The sequence below is a fragment of the Mobula hypostoma genome, chromosome 12, assembly GCF_963921235.1.
Source record: "Mobula hypostoma chromosome 12, sMobHyp1.1, whole genome shotgun sequence".
Taxonomy (NCBI): Eukaryota; Metazoa; Chordata; class Chondrichthyes; order Myliobatiformes; family Myliobatidae; genus Mobula; species Mobula hypostoma.
In genome coordinates this window covers 30,240,315-30,264,442 of record NC_086108.1, presented here as the reverse complement: position 1 = coordinate 30,264,442, position 24,128 = coordinate 30,240,315, and the positions used below count along the sequence as shown (strand labels likewise).

At 40.9% G+C, this 24,128-nt stretch overlaps 1 protein-coding gene across 2 annotated transcripts in view; it reads right to left on the bottom strand.

Annotated features, from left to right (window-relative positions):
* tada1 (transcriptional adaptor 1) overlaps window positions 1-14,178 on the bottom strand; it is a 122,950-nt gene extending 108,772 nt beyond the window's left edge. The window contains exon 1 of one of the 2 annotated variants that reach the window (XM_063063777.1): window positions 14,016-14,178. In XM_063063777.1, coding sequence (XP_062919847.1) covers window positions 14,016-14,089 — 74 coding nt within the window. In that variant the 5' untranslated portion in view covers window positions 14,090-14,178. The remainder of the gene's footprint in view (window positions 1-14,015) is intronic. The other variant, XM_063063775.1, reaches the window with a different exon arrangement.
* Window positions 14,179-24,128: the final 9,950 nt, after the last annotated feature.

Genomic DNA, 24,128 nt, shown 5'->3' with positions numbered 1-24,128 from the left:
GCAAACGGCTGCTCACAGACACGTGTTTAAGCAATGCCGGTGAGAATGCCACTCCGAATCCGGGGGAGAGCGACTGCTCGGGGCGCACGCTGCTTTTTATCCCGCGCTGCCTTTTTTGCGCGCTGCCTTTTTTTTCCCCGCGGTTTTTTTTCGTAACAGTGAAAACATCTCCTGTTAGCGAAAACAGGTAACTAATGTAGGTCTTTTGTAACAGTGAGGTTTCGTAAAGCGAACGTTCAAAAAGCAGGGGACACCTGTATAGCCTGAGAACTGGCTAAAACCGAGAGTAAAGAAAGCGCGTGGGATAACGAAGTCTCGACATTAGAAATAAAGAGCAATACTTTGTGGAGGGAGCTAAATAAAGTAATTTAATCCATTGAATGAAATCAGGTCCAAAATTGAATTAAATAAATAATTCCATTCAACTCTGTCAAAAGCCTTTTCAGCATCTAGGGATACCACACATTCCGTTATCTCCTCAGAAGGAGAATAGATAACATTTAATATATGACGAATATTAAAATGAGAATATCGATTTTTCATAAATCCAGTCTGGTTATCAGAAATAGCAGACAGTAAAATATTTTCAATCCTACAGGCCAGAACTTTAGATAGAATCTTAGTATCAGCATAGGAAGAACATTCAATTGGATCCTTATTCTTTTTGAGAATAAGCGAAACGGAAGCCTCATAGAAAGATTGAGGCAGCCTGCCAAACTTAAATGAATCCGAAAAAACTGAACATAAATGAGGTATAAGCAGTGAGAAAAAAGTCTTATAAAACTGTTCAGAAAATCCATCTAGACTCAGAGCTTTCCTCGAGTCCAATGAGCGCACAGCCTCAACAATTTCCTCAAAAGAAATAGGTTGTTCCAACTGCTTTCTGTAGTCAACAGAGATTGTGGGAATGATTAATTGGTCTAAAAAATTGTTCATTACAGTGTTACCCTTAGGAGAGTCAGAGCTATAGAGTCTAGAATAAAATTCTCTAAAAGTATCATTTATTTCTAAATGATCAGTTGTCCTATCACTGTTAGCTTTACATATTTCTTTAACCTGCTGTTTAGCTATAAAGGTTTTAATTTGATTAGCCAATAATTTACCTGTTTTGTCTCCATGAATATAAAATTGACTTCTACCTTTTAGGAGTTGAGTTTCAATTGGATAGGTTAAAAGGAGATCATATTTAGTTTTAATTTCAATTTCAACACTCCTTTTACATAAAGCAGGATCTGGAACCAAGGAATACTGTTGGTCCAATTGTTTCAACTAGTTAGCTAAATCACTTCTCTCTTTATTAGCTTTTTTCTTAATACTTGCAGTATAAGAAATAATTTGTCCTCCAGTATACGCCTTAAAGGCATCTCAGCTGATAAGACTAGAAGTCACCTCTAATGTATTCTCTTCAAAAAAAAGAGTAATTTGTCTCTCCATAAACTTTAAAAAATCTTTATCAGATAACAAAGTTAGATTAAAACGCCAAAACCTGTTTGTCTGAAGAAGGCCAGGGAGATTTAAAGATAAGAGCACAGGAGCATGATCTAAGACAACAATCTCTTTATATTCACAGGATCGAACTAATGGAATCATTTGGCTATCAATAAAAAAGTAATCAATCCTGGAATATGTACAATGGACATGAGAGAAAAACGAATAATCCCTGTCTACTGGATGAAAAAAAAACGCCAAACATCAACAATACCACATTTCATTAGAAAAGATTTAATAAACACAGCTGATTTATTTGGTATCACTAGTTTAGAAGATGAACAATCTAAAGCTGGATCCAAACAATTAAAATGTCCTCCCATCACCAATGAGTACAGACTCAGATCTGGCAAAAATGGAAAAAAAACGCTCAAAGAAGCCTGGGTCATCTATATTCAGAGCATACACATTGGCAAATATCATTAATTTGTTATCTAGCTTCCCTGATACAATAACATAACGCCCATTAGTATCAGAAATTACTTTATTTTGAACAAAGGAAACTTTATTATCTGTAAGGATCGAAACGTCTCTGGCTTTGGCCTGAAATGAAGAATGGAAATGAGATCCCCTCCATCGATTAAAAAGGCAAATTGGTACCTTAAGTTTTTTTAATATAGGCAAAAAACTTATTTCTTTTCACAGGGTGATTTAGTCCTTTCACGTTAAAACTAAGTAAATTAATACTTTGATCCATTTTAAAACTATTTATAAGAAAGGTTAAAGTAACAATCAGAAGAATGTATATTAAACCCAAACAATAAACTTTGAGATATGGTAACTAGGCAACAGAGTTGACTAAATTTCCAAATCAGCTTCAAGAAAAATCTCCCCATCCTCCTCCCTCCTCCCAAAGAGAGAAAATCGGCCAAAAGGCAGCCGACGCCTACCCTCACTAATATCATCCCCCAGAAAAGCCTGCTGGAACCGCCCCACAGAATTCAAGGTTGAACACTGTTCCAACCAAGACAAGGCAAAATGCAGTCAAAAAAAAGCTTATACAGTTTTACCAAACAAAATTATTCATACTGAAAAATATTAAAGTTATATTTCTAAGTCTAAAAATTTCCGAGCCTCTTCATTTGTAAGAAACCATTTCTTTAAGCCATCTTGCATTGTAATTCTCAGCCAAGGGGATAGCAAAAAGAAGGCTTGAAGTTTTTGCTATAAAGTTCCGCCATAACCTTTATAACTTAGCACGTTCTTCCATTAACTTCCAAAGAGAAATCTTCAACAATATGAATCTTCTGACCCTTTCTGACGGGATTCACGAATCAAAAGGTCCTTTGTTTGAAATTCATGAAAGCATATGATGACCGATCTTGGTCTTGATTCTGAAGTCAATCTATAAATAGGCGATCTGTGAACACGATCAATCAAAGGTAAAGACTGTATAATATCAGGGAATAATTCCATCAGAAGGTTTGCAAAGAATTCCTTAGGATTATCTTCTTCCATTAACTGTTTAAGTCCCAAGATTTGTAAGTTGTTTCTCCAACTTCTATTTTCCAAATCAATAATCTTCTGTCTCAGTTTTCCGTTGGACTTGTATTGTTTTTCATACAGCATTTGCAGATCATCAGTTTTCTTATCCAATATCATTATAATCTCTTCATGCTCTTTTATCCTCTTATCATGCTCAATTAAAGTTTCTTGAATAACATCCAGTTTTGTACCTACTTGTTTAACTTCAAAGCTGATTTGTTGTGAATCGGCCCACGCTTCTTTTCTGAACTGATGAAACTCCTGGGTAAGCTTTTGAGTGTCTGTAGAGATCTTTTGAAGCAAGCCCATAATGGATCCCAAAGCTGCTTTGGTAGTCATAGTAAGATAATAACACGTTTAACAGTAATATTTCAAAAGATTGGAAACAAAAAAGTAAGTAAACTAGGAGCACCGGGAAAGACCCGTTACTCCATCAGCAACCAGCAGGCAAGTTCAGGGATTGCTGAAGAGTTAACAGATGCATTGGTCAGGATCTAACAAGGACCACGTGATTCTGGAATGGTCCTGGAGGACTGGAAGTTTGCAAATGTCACTCCACTCTTTAGGAAGGGAGGAAGGCAAAAGAAAGGCAATTATAGGCCAGTCAACACAACATCAGTGGTTGGGAAGTGCTGGAGTTTATCATTAAGGGTGAGGTTTCGGGGTACTTGTAGACTAATGATAAAATAAGTCAAAGTTAGCATGGTTTCTCTAAAGGGAAATCTTGACAAATCTGTTGGAGTTCTTTGAGGAAGGAACACGCAGGGTGGACAAAGAAGAGGCAGTGGATGGAATTTACTTGGATTTTCAGAAGGCATTTGATAAGGTGCCACACATGAGGCTGCTTAACAAGATAAAATTCTATGGCATTACAGGAAAGATACTGGTATGGATAGCAGAATGGCTGACAGACAGGAGGCTGTGCGTGGGAATAAAATGGGCCTTTCTGGTTGGCTGCCAGTAACTAGTGGTGTTCCTCAGGGGTCAGTATTGGGACCACTACTTTTCACATTGTTTGCCAATGATTTGTTTAATAGAATTGATGGTTTTGTGGCAAAGCTTGTGGATGATACAAAGATAGTTGGAGGGGTAGGTAATGCTGGGGAAGCAGGACCCAGACAAGTTGGAAGATTCGACAAAAAAGTGGCAGATGGAATACAGAGTTGAGAAACGTATGATAATGCATCGTGGTTAAAAGAACAATAGTGCGGACTATTATCTAAAAGGGGATGGATGTGGAGAGAATGTTTCCTATGGTGGGGGTATCCACACTGGAGGGCAAAGCCTCAAAATTGAGGGATAACTCTTTAGAAAAGAGGTATGGAGGAATTTTTTTTAGCCAAAGAGTGGTGAATCTGTGGGACGTTCTACCACATACTGTATACTTAAGGTGGAAGTTGATCGTTTCCTGATTGGTCAGGGCATCAAAAGATATGGTAAGAAAGCAGGTGTATGGGGTTGAATGGGATCCGGGATCAGCCATGATGGAATGGCAGAGCAGACTCGATGGGCTGAATGGCCTAATTCTGCTCCTATGTCTTGTGGTCTAATCTGGAGTGCAACAGGAACCTAGAGTCTTATGAGAATCTCTCAACGGTTCCAAAGCAGTAAAACAGAATCCAGTATTAGCTGCAAGTGCGCAAATGAGTGGTGCACAGGTAACAGACATCATCTGTATATGACCTGCAAAATTATCTTCTATGCAGACATAGGGTTCACACATCATACAGAAAAAAACAACTTTCTTCATAGAGTAAAACAGCAAATTTGTTTGTCAACCGCAAAAGAACATTGCATTAGATATGAGTATAACACTCAAAAACCAGTTGAGCATATGACCAAAGCCTTGTTCATAAAATGTTACAAGTGTTCCCTGTAGTGTAAAAGAAACTGTTAGATAGACCATGAATACCCAGGAAATTGAGGGGTGAAGATCATGTACAGGCTGAAGAGATGGTTCAATTTGGCACTGTGCTCCATGTAGAGATTATGAGCCAACTTCCTCTGCTGTTCTAATCAGATTCATAAAAATCTGCCGCACACAAGAATGTTAATCCTACTCTGACCACAGTCTTTTTAGGGTAAGGCATCCACTTTCTACCTCTAGTAGCCTTTAAGAGCAGCAAATTTCAGACTTCCATAACTCTATGTGAAAAAGGCTAGATCAGCTAAGAAGACTTTTTTTTTTACAAAACGTATAGATTACATGACCCAGTACACACAATATTTAAATGGATTAGTATCACTAATTCAGAATTGCAAATTCTAATCCCAACAGTCCAATTGGGGAGTTTAGATACAAGTACTTAAATAAATCTGTAATAGAGATTAGTACAGGTTGAGTACCCCTTATCTAAAATGATTGGGGATGGAAGGGTTTCAGATTTTTTTGGATTTTGGAAAATTTAATGGGGTAGCTTGGGGTCGCCATCATTCCTGACTCTGAATTTATGTGCTACAATAAGCAGTTTCTATCTCACGCTTGTTCATCACACATTATGTATTTAAAAGAAATCTTATTACACACCATCAATATCATGAAAATATACTGTGTGCAGGGTAACAAAAGCAGCATCAGGAGAATACCTGAATCAGCTGTTAAGCAACAAACAATGACAGGTGTTCTGTCTCCACCTACAATGCCGTGTTGTGATTAAAAGGTTACAATACACTCTATTTGTACTTGACTTTTTTTAAGGTTTTATACAAGATATAAAAACAATCAGCAGTGTAGTCTTGTTCAGATGTTAGATTTTCATTAGTAATGATCTTCACAAACTTATCAATGGATGCTTCATGACCAGCAGACGCTTTATCTTTTAAACTTTTTAAATCTTAAAAAATTTAATGTGGTGACGTTTCTTAAATTACTAAAACCAGCCTGACGAATGCTTACAATTACCTTCAGTTTCCAGTTTGCTGTGACAAATCTTTGCTTGTTTCATGATCAGAATACCGTTAAGTAGCACATGTTCGCTTCAACACTGATGAATCTATTATTTCAAAACAATATTGATTTCTTCATTTTTCGCCTTATACAGTGTTTTTCTATTTTCTATTAACTTTCACTCATTACATATGTGAGGTCACTTCTCAGAACTATCTGTGATGCACAGAGACCTGCACGTCACCTGGGAACCTTCGCAGTGCCTTGTGGAATTTTCTGTTTGTGACGTCATCTCAGCACCCAAGATTTCAGATTTTAGAATTTCAGATAAGGGGTACTCAACTTGTAGTTAGCAATTTGGAATCAAAATTAACAGTAGCAGGAAACAAAGGGTAATAGTTGAGGGGTGATTTTGTTAGAGAAAAATAATCACCAGTAGCATTTTAAAGACCTCAGAACTTCATCACTTCCTTTTAGAAGTCTTTACTAATTATGTAAACTTAAATATAAGAGACATGACTAAAGTTTAGCTATGATACAAAAGTAGATGGTTGACTGTAAAGTAGAATGAGTATGGAAGTGATAAAGCTCAATTAGAATCTAGGGTCTTAAATCTAACAACAAAGGGAACCATGAAATGGAGAGCTGGCAGTGTTTGATTAGGAAAATATATTGAAAGGTATGATGCTGGAACTTCAGTGCAACAGTGGAAAAACTGCAGCATCAGCAGTGATTCGTTTCTCATGAGATGTAAAACCAAAGCCTAGCCTGCGACCCAGATGAATGTAAAAGATGCCATGTCTTTATTTAAAGAGCAGAGGTTAGCTATCCCTGGTGACCCAACCTAGATAGGTCTCTCAATCAACATTAATTAGACCATAAGACATAGAAGCAGAATTAGGCCAATCGACCTATTGAGTCTACTGTCATTTCATGGCTGATCCCTTTCCTTCTCAATCTCATTCTCCTGCCTTTTCCCTGTATCCTTTCACACCTGGACTAATCAAGAACCAATCAACCTCTGCCTTCAATATACCCAATGATGTGGCCTCCACAGCTGCCTGTGATTCACCACCCTCATATAAAGAAATTCCTCCTCATCCCGGTTCTAAATGGACGTGCTTCTATGAGGCTGTACCCTCTGGTCCTAGACTCACCCACTGTAGGAAATATCCTCTCCACATCCAATCTATTTAGGCCTTTCAACATTCGATAGGTTTCAATGAGATTCCCCCCCCCGCCCCATTCTCCCATTCTTCTAAATTTCAGTGAGTCAAGGCCCAGAGCCATCAATCGCTCCTCATATATAAAACCTTCCATTTCCGAAATCACTCTCATGAACCTCCTCCAATGTTTGCACATCCTTTCTCAAAAAAGGGGCCCAAAACTGCTCACAATACTCCAAGTGAGCCTTCACCAGTGACTTATAATCCTCTGTGCTGTTCAGTTATCAGAAGTAATCAGTAACATTGTTGCTTACACCGTAACACTACATTCAAATTAACTCTTGTATTTCTAATGTTACTAAACATCAAAAAATAGTATTAACTGTAAAATGGTTTTAAACAGTCTGAAATATAAAAGATGCTATTATCATTATCTGTCAAACATTCCAAATCAAAGGTAATCACCAAAGCTAATAATTGAGAATAATAGAAAGTTGAGTGGGAAGTAAACAAGAATGTTCCTCATTATAGAACATAGAATAGTACAGCTCAGTATAGGCCCTTCAGCCCACAATGTTGTGCTGAACCTTAAACCCTGCCTCCCATACAACCCCCCCACCTTAAATTCCTCCATATACTCATCTAGTAGTCTCTTAAATTTCACTAGTGTATCTGCCTCCACCACTGACTCAGGCAGTGCATTCCACGCACTAACCACTCTGAGTAAAAAACCTTCCTCTAATATCCCCCTTGAACTTCCCACCCCTTATCTTAAAGCCATGTCCTCCTGTATTGAGCAGAGGTGCCCTGGGGAAGAGGCGCTGGCTATCCACTCTATCTATTATTATCTTGTACATCTCTATCATGTCTCCTCTCATCCTCCTTCACTCCAAAGAGTAAAGCCCTAGCTCTTTTAATCTCTGATCATAATGCATACTCTCTAACTAGGCAGCACCCTGGTAAATCTCCTCTGTACCCTTTCCAATGCTTCCACATCCTTCCTATAGTGAGGCGACCAGAACTGGACACAGTACTCCAAGTGTGGCCTAACCAGAGTTTTATAGAGCTGCATCATTATATCGCGACTCTTAAACTCTATCCCTCGACTTATGAAAGCTAACACACCATAAGCTTTCTTAACTACCCTACCTACCTGTGAGGCAACTTTCAGGGATCTGTGGACATGTACCCCCAGATCCCTCTGCTCCTCCACACTACCAAGTATCCTGCCATTTACTTTGTACTCTGCCTTGGAGTTTGTTCTTCCAAAGTGTACCACTTCACACTTCTCCGGGTTGAACTCCATCTGCCACTTCTCAGCCCATTTCTGCATCCTATCAATGTCTCTCTGCAATCTTCGACAATCCTCTACACTATCCACAACACCACCAGCCTTTGTGTCGTCTGCAAACTTGCCAACCCACCCTTCTACCCCTACATCCAGGTGATTAATAAAAATCTTGAAAAGTAGAGGTCCCGGAATCTACATTTTTACCCATAAGGAAAACAAATATGCAAAGCACCATCTGGTGTGCACAAATTCAGTTGGGAAGACCCAGGGAGCAGCCAATTCCAAAAGCTACACAAATGATAGTGAAACAGTTACCAATTATACAGCACCTTTTACAACATTTTCAAAATACCCCTAAAGACATACAGCCAGTGAAAGTAGCACGTCAACAATTCTGTACAGAGAAAGATCTCACAGGCATCAACATGGCAAAGATGGGGTTTTCCAAAAGAAACAGTGAGCAAGGAAACAATGCTGTATGTGATTAACTCAACAGTTTACTTCAAAATAGTACCAATGAACCACTGGTGGAAGTAATTTCAATGTAAAGTTTCATGTGGAAAACGTCACCTCTAATACTGCGTAACCCCTCCGCTGCAATATGACCTTCTCAGCTTCTTCCCAGTTCGGTTACCGTGGTGTGGAGTCAAGTGCACTCAAGGATGGAGTTAGTCTCGAGGCGGTCCTCAGAGTGTTCTTCCCAGCTTGTGCTTTTGCTCCTGATGAGCTTATCCCATCCTTATCTCTCATCAGGGAGGTACTTCAGAATGGCTTTTAGAGCATTGAAGAACCCATTTCATATGGTTTCAATCAATGAGCTTCTGCGCCCTCTTCACTCTCTCTATCCTCCATCTGTTAATTAGGTCCTGCAATTTTCTCTGGCTTTCTGCTTTCACAAGTCTATAGAGCTGTTCCTATTGCCTTCAGGAAAACTGTCTATAAGTGGTGAATGCATTAGGCCTCCTTATGGGTTACAAGCTGATAGATTGCTTGTGTGGCACTGTCTGACATAAGTCAAGCTTGTATTGTCCTTGAGAGCTCCAAGATTGATCTGCACAATGCTTCATTGACACTGATATTCTGGGGTCAGACTGATGGAGAAGATAAAAGTGGACCAGGTTGTGGTCAGTAAAGTCGTCACCAGGAACATGGCATTAAGTGGTGCAGACACTTTGAGGTTCTTTGAGGTCCTCAGTTACATGATAAAATAACTTATGAGATGCCGCTGCATACATCAGTCATATTGTTATTATATCCTATCATTGCCTTGCTGATAAAGCAGAATGTTCATTATGTTCATCACCCACACACCTTGTGAATTGAAAGACACCACAGAAGTTTGTCTTTTCCATTCCTTCCCATTCAGAGAAGAAGGTTATGTGCCTTCCTTCTCTGCACTGATTACGTCCAGAAGGATCAGTCTTCAATCATGAGCATTTAAACTAGAGTGGCAGGGGTGATGGGAAGCACTGCAGCAAAACAACTGTTAGTAAAGTTGAGAGCAAGAAATAAGGTTTATCAAGTCAGACCAAGAGGAAGGACAGCAAGGGACTAGCTAACAATCGTGGTGCAAATGATGTGCTAAAATGTATTTATTTCGAATTAACACTATTATGGGTAAGGAGGTTGATTTTGAAATCTGGATCGATAGAAGGAATTGGGTGGGCGCTGTAGCGTGGCAAATAACATAATGCTTTTTTGGCGCCAGCGATCTGGGCTCAGACTTGCCGAGATTTTTCCATAGATGCTGTCTGACCTACTGATTTCCTCCACCATTTTGTATGTGTTGCTCTATTTCCCATTGCTGTCTGTAAGGAGCTTGTACATTCTCCCTGTGACTGCATAGGTTTCATCCAGGCGCTCTAGAGTCCTCCCACATTCCAAAAAGATAGAAATTAGGATTAGTAAATTGTGGGCATGCTAGGAAAATGGTGACAGAGGCAGGCTGTCTCCAGCAACCCTTGGACTGTGCTGGTCATTAATGAAAACAATATATTTCACACTATGCTTCAATATACACGCGACAAATAAAGCAAATCTTTTAAAAAATCCTTATTACGTTGTCATTAGAGACCTTGTTGCATGAGAGACAGTGCTGGTTAACTCAAATTTCACAGGTTGTGTTGTTTTAGACGTAATTTGCCTTTCCCCAATTTAGACGTACTGATAAAGGAGAATAATAGCAGTACTTAGAGAAAGCATACTGCAGGGTTCATCTCGAGCCAATTTCAGAAATGGGACAGGTGCAATTACACTGAGTGGATTAAACTACAGACCCCTCCCCATCGGCTACCTAGAGATGGAGGAACAGATATGTAAGCAAACTATGGAAAAATTAGAAAAATATAAGAGCAACAAGGTTGTCATAGTGGGAGGCTTTAACGTCTCCGATATTGATTGGCGCTTCCTTAGTACAGAAGGTTAGTTTGGCAGGATATCTTCAGTGCATCCAAGCAAAGTTCTTGAAACAGTATGTGGAGAGTCCAACCAGAGAAGAGAATATACTGGACCTAGTTCTAGGAAATCAGACAGCCAAGTAACTGTCCTAACAGCAGGTGAACATTTTGGGAAAAGTAACCACAACTCATTTTGTTTTTAGACAGTTATCAGTAAAGATAAAATTGGATCTCGTAGGGAGTTACAAAATTGGGGTAAGACAAATTGTGACAGGATAAGATATCAAATATGTGGGCGTTAGTTAAAGACCGGCTGAGCAGAGCTCAGGATCAGGATGAGAAAGTAAGTGAACCTTGGATGACCAGAGAGATCCAAAATTTAGTCAGGAAGGAAAAACAAGCATACTTAAGGTTCAGGAAGATAAAAATCAAACTGTGCCCTTGTGGAATAAAGATAACAGTAATGTGTTTAGCAAATGATTAGGAAGGCTTAAAGCAGCCATGAAATGTCCTTGGACAGCAGGCTCAAGGAGAACCCCAACGCATTACAATAACTTAGAAATAACTCAATAATAAAGACGATAAATGAGCTTGGAGTCAGAGGAAGTAGCTTTGTTGCTAAGGAAGTATTTTCGGTATATACCAAGGAGAAACAATTGGAGGATAGTGAAAACTGAGTGGAGCATGCTAATATGCTTGGATATTGAGATTAAGGAAGAGATCCTGCTAGATCTTCTGAAAAGCATTAAAGTGGATAAGACCCCAGGGCCCGATGGCATATATTCTAGAATATTGAAAGAAGCAAGTGAGGAGATTGTTGGGGTATCTTTGTGTCCTCACTAGCAACAGGTGAGTCTTGGAGGAATGGAGAATAGCAAATGTTATGCCTTTGTTCAAGAAGGAAATGGGACTAATCCAGGTAAGTATCGGCCAATGATCTTCACAACAGTGGTAAAGAAGCTATTGGAGAGGATATCGAGAACATGAGATGAAGAGTCCTTGAGAGTGAGTCTATAGATTGTGGGAACATTTCCATGATGGGCAAGTGGAGTTGAGTGACGCTATCCCCCTTGGGTTCAAGAGCCTGAAGGTCGAGGGGTACTAACTGTTCTTGAACCCGGTGGTGTGAGTCCTGAGGCTCCTATACCTTCTTCCCAATGGCAGCAATGAGAAGGGAGAATGACCTGGGGCAGTGGCCGGGGGTGGGGGGCTCTGATGATGGATACTATTTCCTTGCAACAACACTAGACATACATGTGCTCAATGATGGGGAGTGCTTTACCTGTGATGGACTAAGTCATATCCACTACTTTTTGGAGAATTTTCTGTTCAAGTGCTTTGGTGATTCTATACCAGGCTGTGATGCAGCTACTCAATATACTTCACACCACACATCTATAGAAGTTTGTCAAAGTTTTAGATTCAGCATGACATCTTTACAAACTCCAAAGGAAGTAGAGGTGCTGCTGTGCTTTCTTCATAATTGCTCTAACGTGCTGGACCCCGAACAGGTCCTCCAAAATGATAACACCAAGAAATTTAAAGTTGCTGACCCTCTCCACCTCTGATTCTCCAATAAAGACTGGTTCGTGGTCCTCTGGTTTCCTCCTCCTGAAGTCAATAATCAGCTCCTTGGTCTTGGAGATATTGAGTAAAAGGTTGTTGTTCCGGCACCATTCAGCCAGATTTTCAACCTTCTTCCTATGAATCTTACAAAAAGTAGTGGATTCAGCCCCGTCCATCACAGGTAAGGCCCTCCCTACCATTCAGCACATCTACACAGAGCTCTGTCACAGGAAAGCAGCATCCATCAAAGACCCCCTCCATCCAGACTATGTTCCCTTCTTGCTGCTGCCATCGGGAAGGTGGTATAGCAGCCTTAGGTACCACACCGCCAGGTTCAGGAACAATTACTACCCCTCAACCATGAGGCTCTTGAACCAGAACTTTACTCAACTTCACTCATCCCCTTGCTGAACTATTTCCACAACATATGGATGCACTTTCAAGGACTCTTCATCTCATGTCCCTGAGAGTTATTGCTTTTCTTTGTATCTGCACAGTTGGCTGTCTCTTGTACATTGGTTGATAATCCATCTTGTTGGGCAAAGTCATTCATCGTATTGTCTTTCTTGGATTGACTGTGTATGCCAGCAAGAAAACAAATCTCAGGGTTGTATATGGTAACATGTAAGAGCTTTGATAATAAATTTATTTTGAAATTAAGACTATGTTACTTAAGTTTATCAGTTAAATATTTTAAACACAATTTAGAAATGATGCTATTTTTCTATTGTCTTTTTAAGATTATATTAAGAATTTTTAAACATTTTCTAAAATGCTTCATTTTTTTCAATCTGTTATACTTTTATTAATAGCAAAACAAGAATACACATATAAATTAGCAACAGGGCTCAGGCTTTCTCATTAAAAGTCCATAATTATTGATATTAATTCATTAATCAAGGACAATCTTAGTTCAAAATTACCATTGCAAACATGAGAATTTTTTTAGAAGATTATTGCAAGTTTGGGTACATACTTTCAAAGGGATTTGTCACCCCTACTCTAGATGCTGAAGAATTCACTAGGACAGGCAGCATCAATGAAAAGAAGTGGACAGCTGGCATTTCAGGTCAATTGCCCAGATGAAGGGTCTTGATCTAAAACACCTGCTGTCCATTTCCCACTCAGTGGGTCAGGCAGCATCTATGGAAGAACAATGTCACACCAGATTCCAACATCATGTCTGCTAAAACATGTTATTCCAAGTTCTAACATAGGAGAAAATGACAGGGTAAAATATTGAAGGGCACTGTCCAAAGCTTCCTTAATCATCCCCAGTGGATCCTGGGAGTCTACGGTTCCTGACCACTCAAACTGGAGGAAGAAAGTTCGGAATAGTAAAGAGGAGCTTGATACCCAGGCATCAGGAGGTCACAAACACCTTGCTTCTGCAGTGGAAGTACAATACTAGCCACTCAACAGCTGCCCTATGGAAGAGACTGTGTTTTGCAGATTGGCCTCATTAGCCACCTCGGAATCCAGGGCACTAAGGTTTTAGTAGGTCCTCCACCATCCTCTAGACCCCAGTTGGAGCGTCACCCCAGCCAGCTAAGCTGAATCCTCCACCCCGTGTGCATTGCCACCCGAGTCGGGGGCGTTGCAGTTGAATGGAGCGACGGAGCCCCGCGACACGGTACCGGGAACCGTGGACTCCGAGCCCGGGGCCTGAGCTCAGGCCCACTCCCGAGAGTTGTCGCCGTTCAACAGCGATATCGCCGACGGGCCACTGCACTTACTGCTTCACGTTCTCTCCGAGCGCCTCCGTCAGGGTTTTCTTGGCGGCCTCCAGCTCGCTGACTTGAGTCGCCATGACGCGACCTCCTCCTCGCCGGAGCCCGGGTGGAGGGGAGGGGGGCGGGTAGTGGCCGTGTCACGGCGATGCGCCGCAATCTGCCACCAGGCGCCCCCTGTCGGAGCGGAGGACCGCTCGCCCCACTGCTTGCCGGCCGGAAGGTTCATTACCCGCAGCGCCATCCTTGCCCGGCCGGGAGGATTTGCTAACTCCGCCACGCCACCCGAGTCACTGCAACCTACTTCAGAGTGGGACGAGATCCCCACGCCTCGCCCTGCTGGTTACACGGGACTGCCAGCATCTGAACTATACCTCTACACCGACAGACAGATACAGTAATGGTCCCATTGTAACCTAAGTAAATCGGGCAGCTCACAAATCGAAAGCTGCAGATGTTAGAAATCTGAAAGGAAACCAGAAAGTGCTGGAAGCCTTCATTCAATAGGTCAGGCAACACTTGTGAAAGGAGAAATTGCGTCAAAATATCAGGGTCAATAACCCTGCGTCAGAAGTTCAAGTTTATTGTCATCTGTTTATACATATACAACCAAACCAAGGTGCACCCACACAGCTCTTCAAGCAAGTTATTACCATGTTAATGAAATATAATCCAAAATGCATGCAGCAGTAAACAGTACACTGACCTAGTGACGTTCGTGAAAAGTTAAGAAAAATCACATAATTTTAAATAACCAGAAAGAGATCAGGAGTAGGAGTCGTTTGTCCTTTGACTATTTTAAATAGCCTATGGTCGCCTAAATAACGGATTTCAACATTTTCCTAATTATCGCGTTGGGTTAACTGGACTATCGTTTACAGCTTTCTGTCTCTTCCTTTCTTAAACATTTGTGTTTTCCTCTTTTCTGGAAACTTTCCAGAATATGGGTAATTTGAATAGATTACAACCATCCATTATCTCCACAACTGCTCGCAAGAGAATGATGTGCCAGCCTTTTAAACCTGCCCTGCAATTCAGTATGATTATAGTTGATGTGTTGACACCAACTCCTCATCTGTGCACTTCACCCTTTCCCTCAATACTTCAATCCTTAAAATATTTACCTATCCCCATTTTTTGAAAGGGGAAATTTCTACAAGGCTCAGTTTTAAATCACTGGCCCTTATCCTGGAACTGTTTGCTGTGTTTGAGACCCACTAGTGAAAGCACCTTTTCATCTACCCTGTCTTGCCCCTATCAAGATCTTAATGTTTAAGTAAGATCACTCCTCATTCTATTACACTTGAAGGACTATAAACCCAAACATTTTAGTTTCTTTTGATATCTTAGGAAGTAGCCTTGGGAACCTTATTTGACTGCCTCCACTGCTGCTATATCCTCTTTTAGGTGGTAGTTGTGTGTCATGACCAACAATGACAGAGTCTATGCAGGAGAATTTTAAAAGTGGAAAAGCCATTGCACTGGTGCAGTGCCACTCTCTTGACCTCAGAAATCTTGGTGCAGTGGAACGAACAAGCATCACAAACTGGGGTCTTCCTTGGTTGTAGTGGATGGCCATGACATCTTCTGTGTCTTGTCATGTCCTTCACTCTCCACGGAGCTTTGCAGTACTGCCTTCCTAGCCATTAGATCTTACTGTAGATCTCACCCACCCAGTCCCCTGGAGCTGTCTTTACGTGCTGGGATAGGCATAGAGTATGAGGCTGCTGGCACCCCTTACCTGGTTCAGCCTGCCTGTCGAAGTGGTATTCAAGGGTGTGGCCACTGTCGCATGCAAACAGCTACCTGGAGCCACAGATGAGAGCTGAGTGTCCAGTGGGGACCAAAGGTGAGTGAGCTGCCCCAGAATGGACACAACAAGCCCCCTTTACCAGATGTGCTACCCCTTCCTATACAATGCATACACCCCCCCCCCCCTTTTAGGTAAGGGAACCAAAACTGTGCACAGTAGTTTAGGTGTGCCCTCACCAACATCTCGTAAAATTGTAACCAATTCCTTTAGGATGTGTTGATATAAATTCAAGGGATTTGGTGACTCTTTCCATTCTGTCTTAAAGTCTTATGGTCTTAGTAGTTTGTGTGGTATCTGTCTCTGGTGTTAGAGAATTGTTTTAAGTTCATTTCTCTCCATGTATAGTCACTTGATTTTCCAATGTTATTGTGATACTTTTAAAGAAGACTGATCTAGAAAAAATATTTGCACTGTCCATGGCAGGGTGGAGATCAAGAGAGAAAGACTGAGAGTGTGGTAAAGTTTTGTTATTCTCAGCTGTTCTGTCTGGAGAAGGTGTAAATCAGGGTTCTCACATGGGGTCCATGGACCGCTCAGTTAATTGTAGGGGTCTATGGCATAAAAAAGGGTGGGAACCCCTGCTGTAATTGGAAGGCCATGAATGAGGATAGCAGTGAGAAAAGAAAACATTGTTGCAATTAGGAAGCAGAATCAGGTTTAATATCACGGCATATGTCGTGAAATTTGTTAACTTAGCGGCAGCAGCACAATGCAATACATAATAATATAGAAAAAATAGCTTCAGTCTGACGATCTCAAAGTGCATTTAATTTGATGAAGTGTCACGTACCCCGTGACGGGTTAAAGAACCAGCAGAAATGGAAAACACTTTGGAGTCCAGTATTGCTATTAACTAATGGTATTTATTAGTATCTATGCAATACAGTAATATAAAATCAGATATATCAAATAGGTTAGCAATGATTATATAGAAGTAAGTGTGGAAATATATGAAAACCAAGCTTCTTCAAGTCTAGGGTTAAATAGATAGTCTTACGATGATGAGTAAAGTTCATTTCAGTTCGTGGTATTGAGTTGAGTAGTGATGGAGACCGAGAGGGAGAGATTTGAGTCGTCAGGTGAGCTTATGCCGTCAATCTTCCCGTTGTCCTCCGAAATCCTTTAGAAGTCACCGACTGTGACCACAACAAAGAGGACCGTTCTTCCATGGTGGAATTATCAACCCAGACAAGGGTTGAGCACACGAATAACTCCCCACCGGTCACGCCCTGTTCACACTGCGAGAGCCACTGATCGATCTGCCTGAATGATCCTCCAAAACCCACTTTTTCTGTGGGCACATCAAAGCTCATTCAGTGTCCAAACCCATGTGTCTGTCCGTTTATCATCTGACCTTCTATTTATCTCACTGTACTGAATACTAACTGTCCATCAACCAGCTCTTCCCCTCTCTCTCTGTAAGAATACAGAAGCTGAAACCAGTGTCCTTGTAAAAATGTAAACATGCTGCAGAAAACCCGTAACATCATCCAAAGCTGTCTTCGTCTCTCTCTCTCTCTCTCTCTCTCTTAAAAACAAGATGTCGGTGTTAAAAATAACTCGCTCTCTCTCTTTTCAAAAGCACAGTTCATAGGGGTAATTCAGGACCCCGTCACAGAAGTTGACAGCAGCAAGGGTGTCATGCAAATATCCATGCAATTTTTTTGAGTAACAAAGTATTCATAATCACCAGCTGGCAGAGCACGTTGCAGGGTCACACCTACCTGCTCACTGTAAAATCAGTGATTTAGGGTGGAGATGGAGCGGGGCTTAGCAGACTGCTCTGCAGGGTGTGAGTGGTGTTTTGGCATGGTAAAGCAGGATTGAAGATAACGATTGATGTGCTGACTGACACACACACACACACACACACACACACACACACACCTGTTTTGCTGCCTCATTTGTGCCAACTTGCATATTTTCCCATTCCAATTAACTTACATATATTCATTTCTTTTTTATTTATATATTTCAGTAATATGTCGTTAAAACAGTAAACTTATCATGGCCTATTCAGCAATTCCTGTGGCCCCAGTTTCTTGTTTATTTACTTGTGGCCCTGCAAAATTTGGCGTGGCCCCCCCGGGGGCCATATTGTCCACATTGAGAACCATTGGGCTTCTCAAGACTTCAAGCCAGTGCTAAAATTCAAAAAGTTCATGGCTGATCTAATTCTTTCAAGGCATTAACATCCTTCTGTAGATAAGCAGTCAAAGTGCAAAGAATTCCAAATATGTCTCACAAATGCTCTATATAACTGAAGTATAGTCTCCCAACATCTATATTTATTCCTCTAGCAATAAATAGCAACGTTATCTTTCCTACTTAGTTTCTGCACCTGCAAACAAGCATTTTTCAAGTCCTGTCCTGGGACACACAGACCCCTCTGTTTTTCACAGCACTGCTGTCTCTCACCATCCAGATAATGTGCTTCTTTACTAATTTTTCTTGCCAAAATAGATAGCATTGGACAACAATATTTTTTTGAAAGTTTCGTTTCCTCAGAGTTATTTTTGGGTTATGATAGACTGCTTGAAGCTGAACACAAATATAATTTCAGACTACTTGTATCGCATAGGAATTTGAAGAAACATAAAATTAACTTTTATTGAATATCAGGAACAAAATAAAATCTGCAGATGGTGGAAATCAAAGCAACACACACAAAATGCTGCAGGAACTCAGCAGGACAGGCCTCTGGGGCTCTCCCATCCACTGCCACTGATCTCATAGTTCCTTTACCCCACACCACCCGCTTCTACCATCTGCCCAAGATCCACAAACCTGCCTGTACAGGTAGACCCATTGTTTCTTCTTCTTCCTGCCCTACCAAACTTATATCTGCATATCTTGGCTCTGTTTTATCCCCTTTGGTTCAGCCCCTTCATACCTATATCCATGACACTTCACACACTCTTGATCTTTTCAAAGATTCCAAGCTCAATAGCCCCAATTGTTTTATTTTGACAATGGATGTCCAGACCCTACACACTTCCATCCTCTATCAGGAAGGCCTCATGGTTCCCTGTTTCCTTCTGGACACCAGATCCAAGCATTTCCCCTCCACTAACACTCTCCTCCATCTGGCAGGATTGGTCCTCACTCTAAATAATTTATCCTTCGGCTGGTCCCACTTCCTTCAAACCAAAGGTGTAGCCATGGACACTCGCATGGTGCCAGCTATGCATATCTGTTTGTCGGCTACATGGAACAGTCTATATTCCAAGCCTACACTGGTATCACTCCCCAACTTTTCCCATGCTACATCGACAACTGCATTGGTGTTGTTTCCTCCACCCATGCTGAGCTTGTCAACTTCATCAACTTTGCCTCCAACTTCCACTCTGCCCTCAAATTTACCTGGTCCATTTCCAACACCTCCTTCCCCTTTCTCAATCTCTCTGCCTCTATCTATGGAGAAGCTTATCTACTGATATGTTTTATAAACCCACTGATTTTCACAGCTACCTGCACTGTACCTCTTGTCCTCACCTTTCACCCCAGCATCTGTGTCCAGCCCATAATTCCCATACTTTCACCATCTCCAGTGGGATCCACCAAGTTCCTTTCCCACCCCCCACTTTCCGCTTTCTGCAGGGATCACTCCCTACGCAACTCGCTTGTCCATTCATCCCTCCCCACTGTTCTCCCTCCTGGCACTTATCCTTGTAAGCAGAACAACTGCCCCTACACCTCCTCCATCATTACCATTCAAGGCCCCAAATAGTCATTCCAGATGAAGCAACACTTCACCTGTGAGTCTTTTGGAGTCACCTACTCTATCTGGTGCTCCTAGTGGGCCTCCTTTATATCGGTGGAAACCTGACATAGATTGGGAGTCCACTTTGCTGAGCACCTATTCTCCATCCACCAGAGAAAGCAGGATCTCCCAGTGGCCACCTATTTTAATTCCACTTCCCATTCCCATTCCAACATGACAGTCTATGGCCTCCTCTACTACCACAATGAGACCACACTCAGGTTGGAGGAGCATCACCTTATACTCAGTCTTGGTAGCCGCCAACATGATGGCATGAACATCGATTTCTCCAATTTCCAGTAACTCCCCCCTCCCTACCCTTCACCATTCTCCATTCCTATTTCCCTCTCTCACCTTATCTCCTTACCTGCCCATCATCTCCCCTTCCCTTTCTTCCATGGCCTTCTGTCCTCTCCTATCAGATTCCCCCTTCTCCAGACCTTTATCTTATTCACCAGCTACCCAGCTGTTTACTTCATCCCTCCCCCTCCCAGTTTCACCTTTCACCTATCACCTACTACCTTGGACTTCTTTCTCCCCTTCCGCACCTGCTTACTCTGACTTAACATCTTTTTTCTCCAGTCCTGATGAAGAGTCTTGGCCTGAAACATCTTTTTTCACTCTTTTCCATATATGCTGCCTGGCCTGCTGAGTTCTTGCAGCATTTTTTGTTGTTGCTTTTATTGAATATAATGCACTTAATTGTATAATGCAATCGTTTGCAATAGACCAACTAAGCAATAGTTCAACTAAGGTAAAACTGTTTTGTTGATGATTTTTGTTTGAACTGTCTGGGACTTTTATCTTAAGAGTCCAACAATAATCAGCCAGCTTTGATTCTATTTGCCCTGATACTGTTTCTTCATGTCAGCAAAGTCCTGGTGAAGCCTTTCACCATGCTCATCTCTGACAGTGCCAAGGTTTATGGGGAAGAAGTCTAAATGGGAATGCAGAAAATGAATCTTTAGTGACATGTTGCTCTTCATCGTTTTGTGTGCTTGAAGCATGTTGTCAACTAGCTGCACATAGTTTGGTGCTCTGTAATTACCAAGAAAATTTTCAACATTATTGAATGCTTTCCATGCAATCTTCTCAACCAGAAATTCTTCAAATTGCCTGTCATTGATGACTTGTTTGATTTGTAGACCAACAAAAATGCCTTTCTTAATCTTGGCATCAGTTATTCTGACATTAATTATGAATTGAAATAACAAATATATAGGCAATTTTTTAAAGAAGTGTGTGATAAGGAAATTTCGTGGTGATTTTCATGATCAGTAGCTCAAAATCCATAAGATACATCCAGAAGTATTTAGGAAGCAAAATCTTTGTTGTCAGGTATAATTTCATATTTTTAAACATTACTTAACAAATGTTTGACCACTTATGTAGTCTATTATTATTTCTCAGCCACTTCTTTATTTTCTTCACAATTTAATTTCCTACCTAGCTTTGCAACATCAACAAATTTTGCAACTATATCCAAGTTGGATTGGAATGGTTCATTAAGGTAACGTGTACTGAGGTAGAGTAAAAGACTTATTTTGCATACTATCATATAGGTTAATTCATTACAACAGTGCATCAAGGTAGCGCAAGGCAAAATAATAAGAGAGCAGAATAACATGTTACAATACAGAGAAAATGTAGTGCAGGTAGACAGTAAAATACAAGATCACAATGAACTAGACCATGAGTTCAATTGTTCATCTTATCATGCTAGGGAACCATCCAATATCCTTGTAACAGTAGAATACAAACTGTCCCTGAGCCTGGAGATACATCTTCTGCCCAGTGGGATGGGGGAAGAGAAGATGTCCAGGGGAGGTGAGATCTTTGATTATTCTGCCTGCTTTACCAAGGCATTGAAAAGTGTAGCACTGTGGGAATGCCTTCAAAGGAACCACATCAACCATGAAGATTGCAAGCTGGACAGGTGGTGGCGCAATGCTCTGGGAACAGAATTAGAATCTAGTTTATTATCAGTGGTATATGCATGCTGTGAAATTTGGTGCTTTGTGGCAGAAATAAAATACTGTGGTAGCATCCGTTAGTCTCGCGAGACCATGGATCTGCGCCTGGAAAGTCTGGAGTGTCCTCTCCAGGGCGCAGGCCTGGGCAAGGTTGTATGGAAGACCGGCAGTTGCCCATGCAGCAAGTCTCCCCTTGCCACGACACCGATGCTGTCCAAGGGAAGGGCAAGGGCCGATACAGCTTGGCACCAGTGTTGTCGCAGGAGTTGCCAGAACAAGGTTGAAAGCAACGTGACACTGCTTTAGGGACGCCAGCTCTGGATTTGTCCGCAGGGTTTACTCCCGAAGCCTTTCCCATGAGTGGATATGGCCGCAAGTCAGCGGAGGTTTGAAATCAGAGTTTTCCCTCTCTTAGATGGACTGCCTTCCCAGGCTGACGAGTGTGTAAGTGAGGGCCTTGCACTGGGAACAGTTACTGACAAGTGTTAATTGTTAAAAGATAGTAAGAGCTCGGGGCCACCTGTAGCAGTAGGGGCGAAAAGCAAAAAATGGTAAGGTTGGGACAAAGTTTGATTGGGAAACAAAGGAAACATGTGATAGGTATAGGCAAATGGGATCCAATAATCCTTTGAGGAATACAGAGTGTGTAGGAGAGGAGATAACGAAGAAATTAGGAGAGCAAAAAAGGGGCCATGAAATACGCTTGGCAAATAAGATTATAGAGAATTATAATACATTCTAATATCAGGAGCAAGGATATAGTCAGGCAAATAGTGGGTGTTCATCAGAATCAGGTTTATCACTTTCTTACATAACAGGAAATTTGTTGATTTTTGGCAGCAGTGCAGACATGAAGTTTCTGTAAATGATAAAATAAATAAAGTGTGCAAAGTAAAAAGGAATAATAAGACTGTGTTCATGGAGCATTCAGAAATCTGATGGCAGAGGGGAAGAAGCTTTTCCTGTTTTAAAGTTTTCCTGCTAATTCTCCTCCTCGTACTTTTTTTGATCCAAAAGCTGCACTGGACTTTGTTCAGGCTATACCCGCCACTGTTACTGACGCCGCTGCTGAATGAACTATCTGAAAGGCTGTTTGGCTATCTGTATATTATTCGCATTTTGGAAAGAAAATTTATGAAGGTTATTTGTGTATTTCATTCAGAGACTTATTAAAAAAGACAAGGAGAGTTCATTATTGCATATTGTTGGTTTTCCTTTGGAAAGAAGATTTATGCCTCAAGTATGACAGTCTAAATGATCATCTGAACATCTGACTGAGAGAAGAAGATAAGGGGATTTGTTCCTTTAATTTAATACTTGGTTTGTTTCTTTTTTTAATCAGCTAATTAGTAGTTTTTCCCTACTAATAGGGCTTTATATATATAAATAGGGCTTTATATATTTTTTATATATATATTTGGGAGGATTTAATTACTTATTATTAATCAGACTTTTTGAAAATTCACCTGGGTCAAATAGACTATTAATTTTTTTTCTGTTTTATTATAACATTTTATAATTGAATTTAAAGCTTTTTTAGGGAATTAATATTAAACTTTAAGATGGCGCTGGTTTTTCTCGCTAAGAGATAACATTATTTTGGTTCTTTCTTGTTTATTAGTTGATGGAACGTAAATACCTTTGCTGAGACTTTATTGTTTCCTTTACAAGGTCACTCTACTTTGTTACTAATATTTTCTTTTCTTGCTGGCGGTTCGATGTTTATTTTTAGAAGCTTTTTGTATGATGCATGACTCCGGGGTTGTACACCGAATGGGTTCTTTTTTTCCTCACTTTTCTGCTTAGTAGGTTTTTTTTGTTATCACAAAAATTTTTTTTTCAATCTTTAAGATAATGTCTTTTTTTGAGACATTGTTAGTGTTGTTACTTCAATGTACTCATGTTATTTTTTTGTATAATATAACAATAAAAAGATTTGAAAAGAAGCTGTTTCTGAATCATTGAGTGTGGGTCTTCAGGTTCCTGTACCTCCTCCCTCGTGTTAGTAATGCAAGGAGAGCTTGTCCTGAATGTTGAGAGTCCTTCCTGATGAATGCTAACCTCTTGAGGCACCATCTCTTGAATATGTCCAAAAGGGTCATTAATGTGCGGAGCCAGGTGATGCAGGTGAGATCCTAAGTAAATACTTATCTGTATTCACCGAAGAAAAGGACAAGGGAGGTGGTGACTTCAGGGAAAGGTATGCAGATTATCTGGAGCAAGTCTGGTACTGAGAAGGAGGAAAGGTTGGATGTCATATGAGTTAATAAATCACAGGGCTGGCTGTGATATACCCTAGGTTGTTATGGGAAGCAAGAGAAGTTTCGCAGTAGTTGTGGCCAAGACAGCGATTTTTGCCTTTACGCTAGCCACCGGTGAATTCCAAGAGAAAATTAGGGATAAGGTAGGTATCAACAGGCCAGTCAATCTTATACCAGTAGTAGATAAATCATTAGAGAAAATCTGAAGTGATAGGACTTGTATACACGGAATCTGAGAACCTGGAGACAAGGACTGGAGGTTTGGAGGTAGCCTGCCTCTGGATCAGAGGTCTTTCTGGGTTTGTGAAT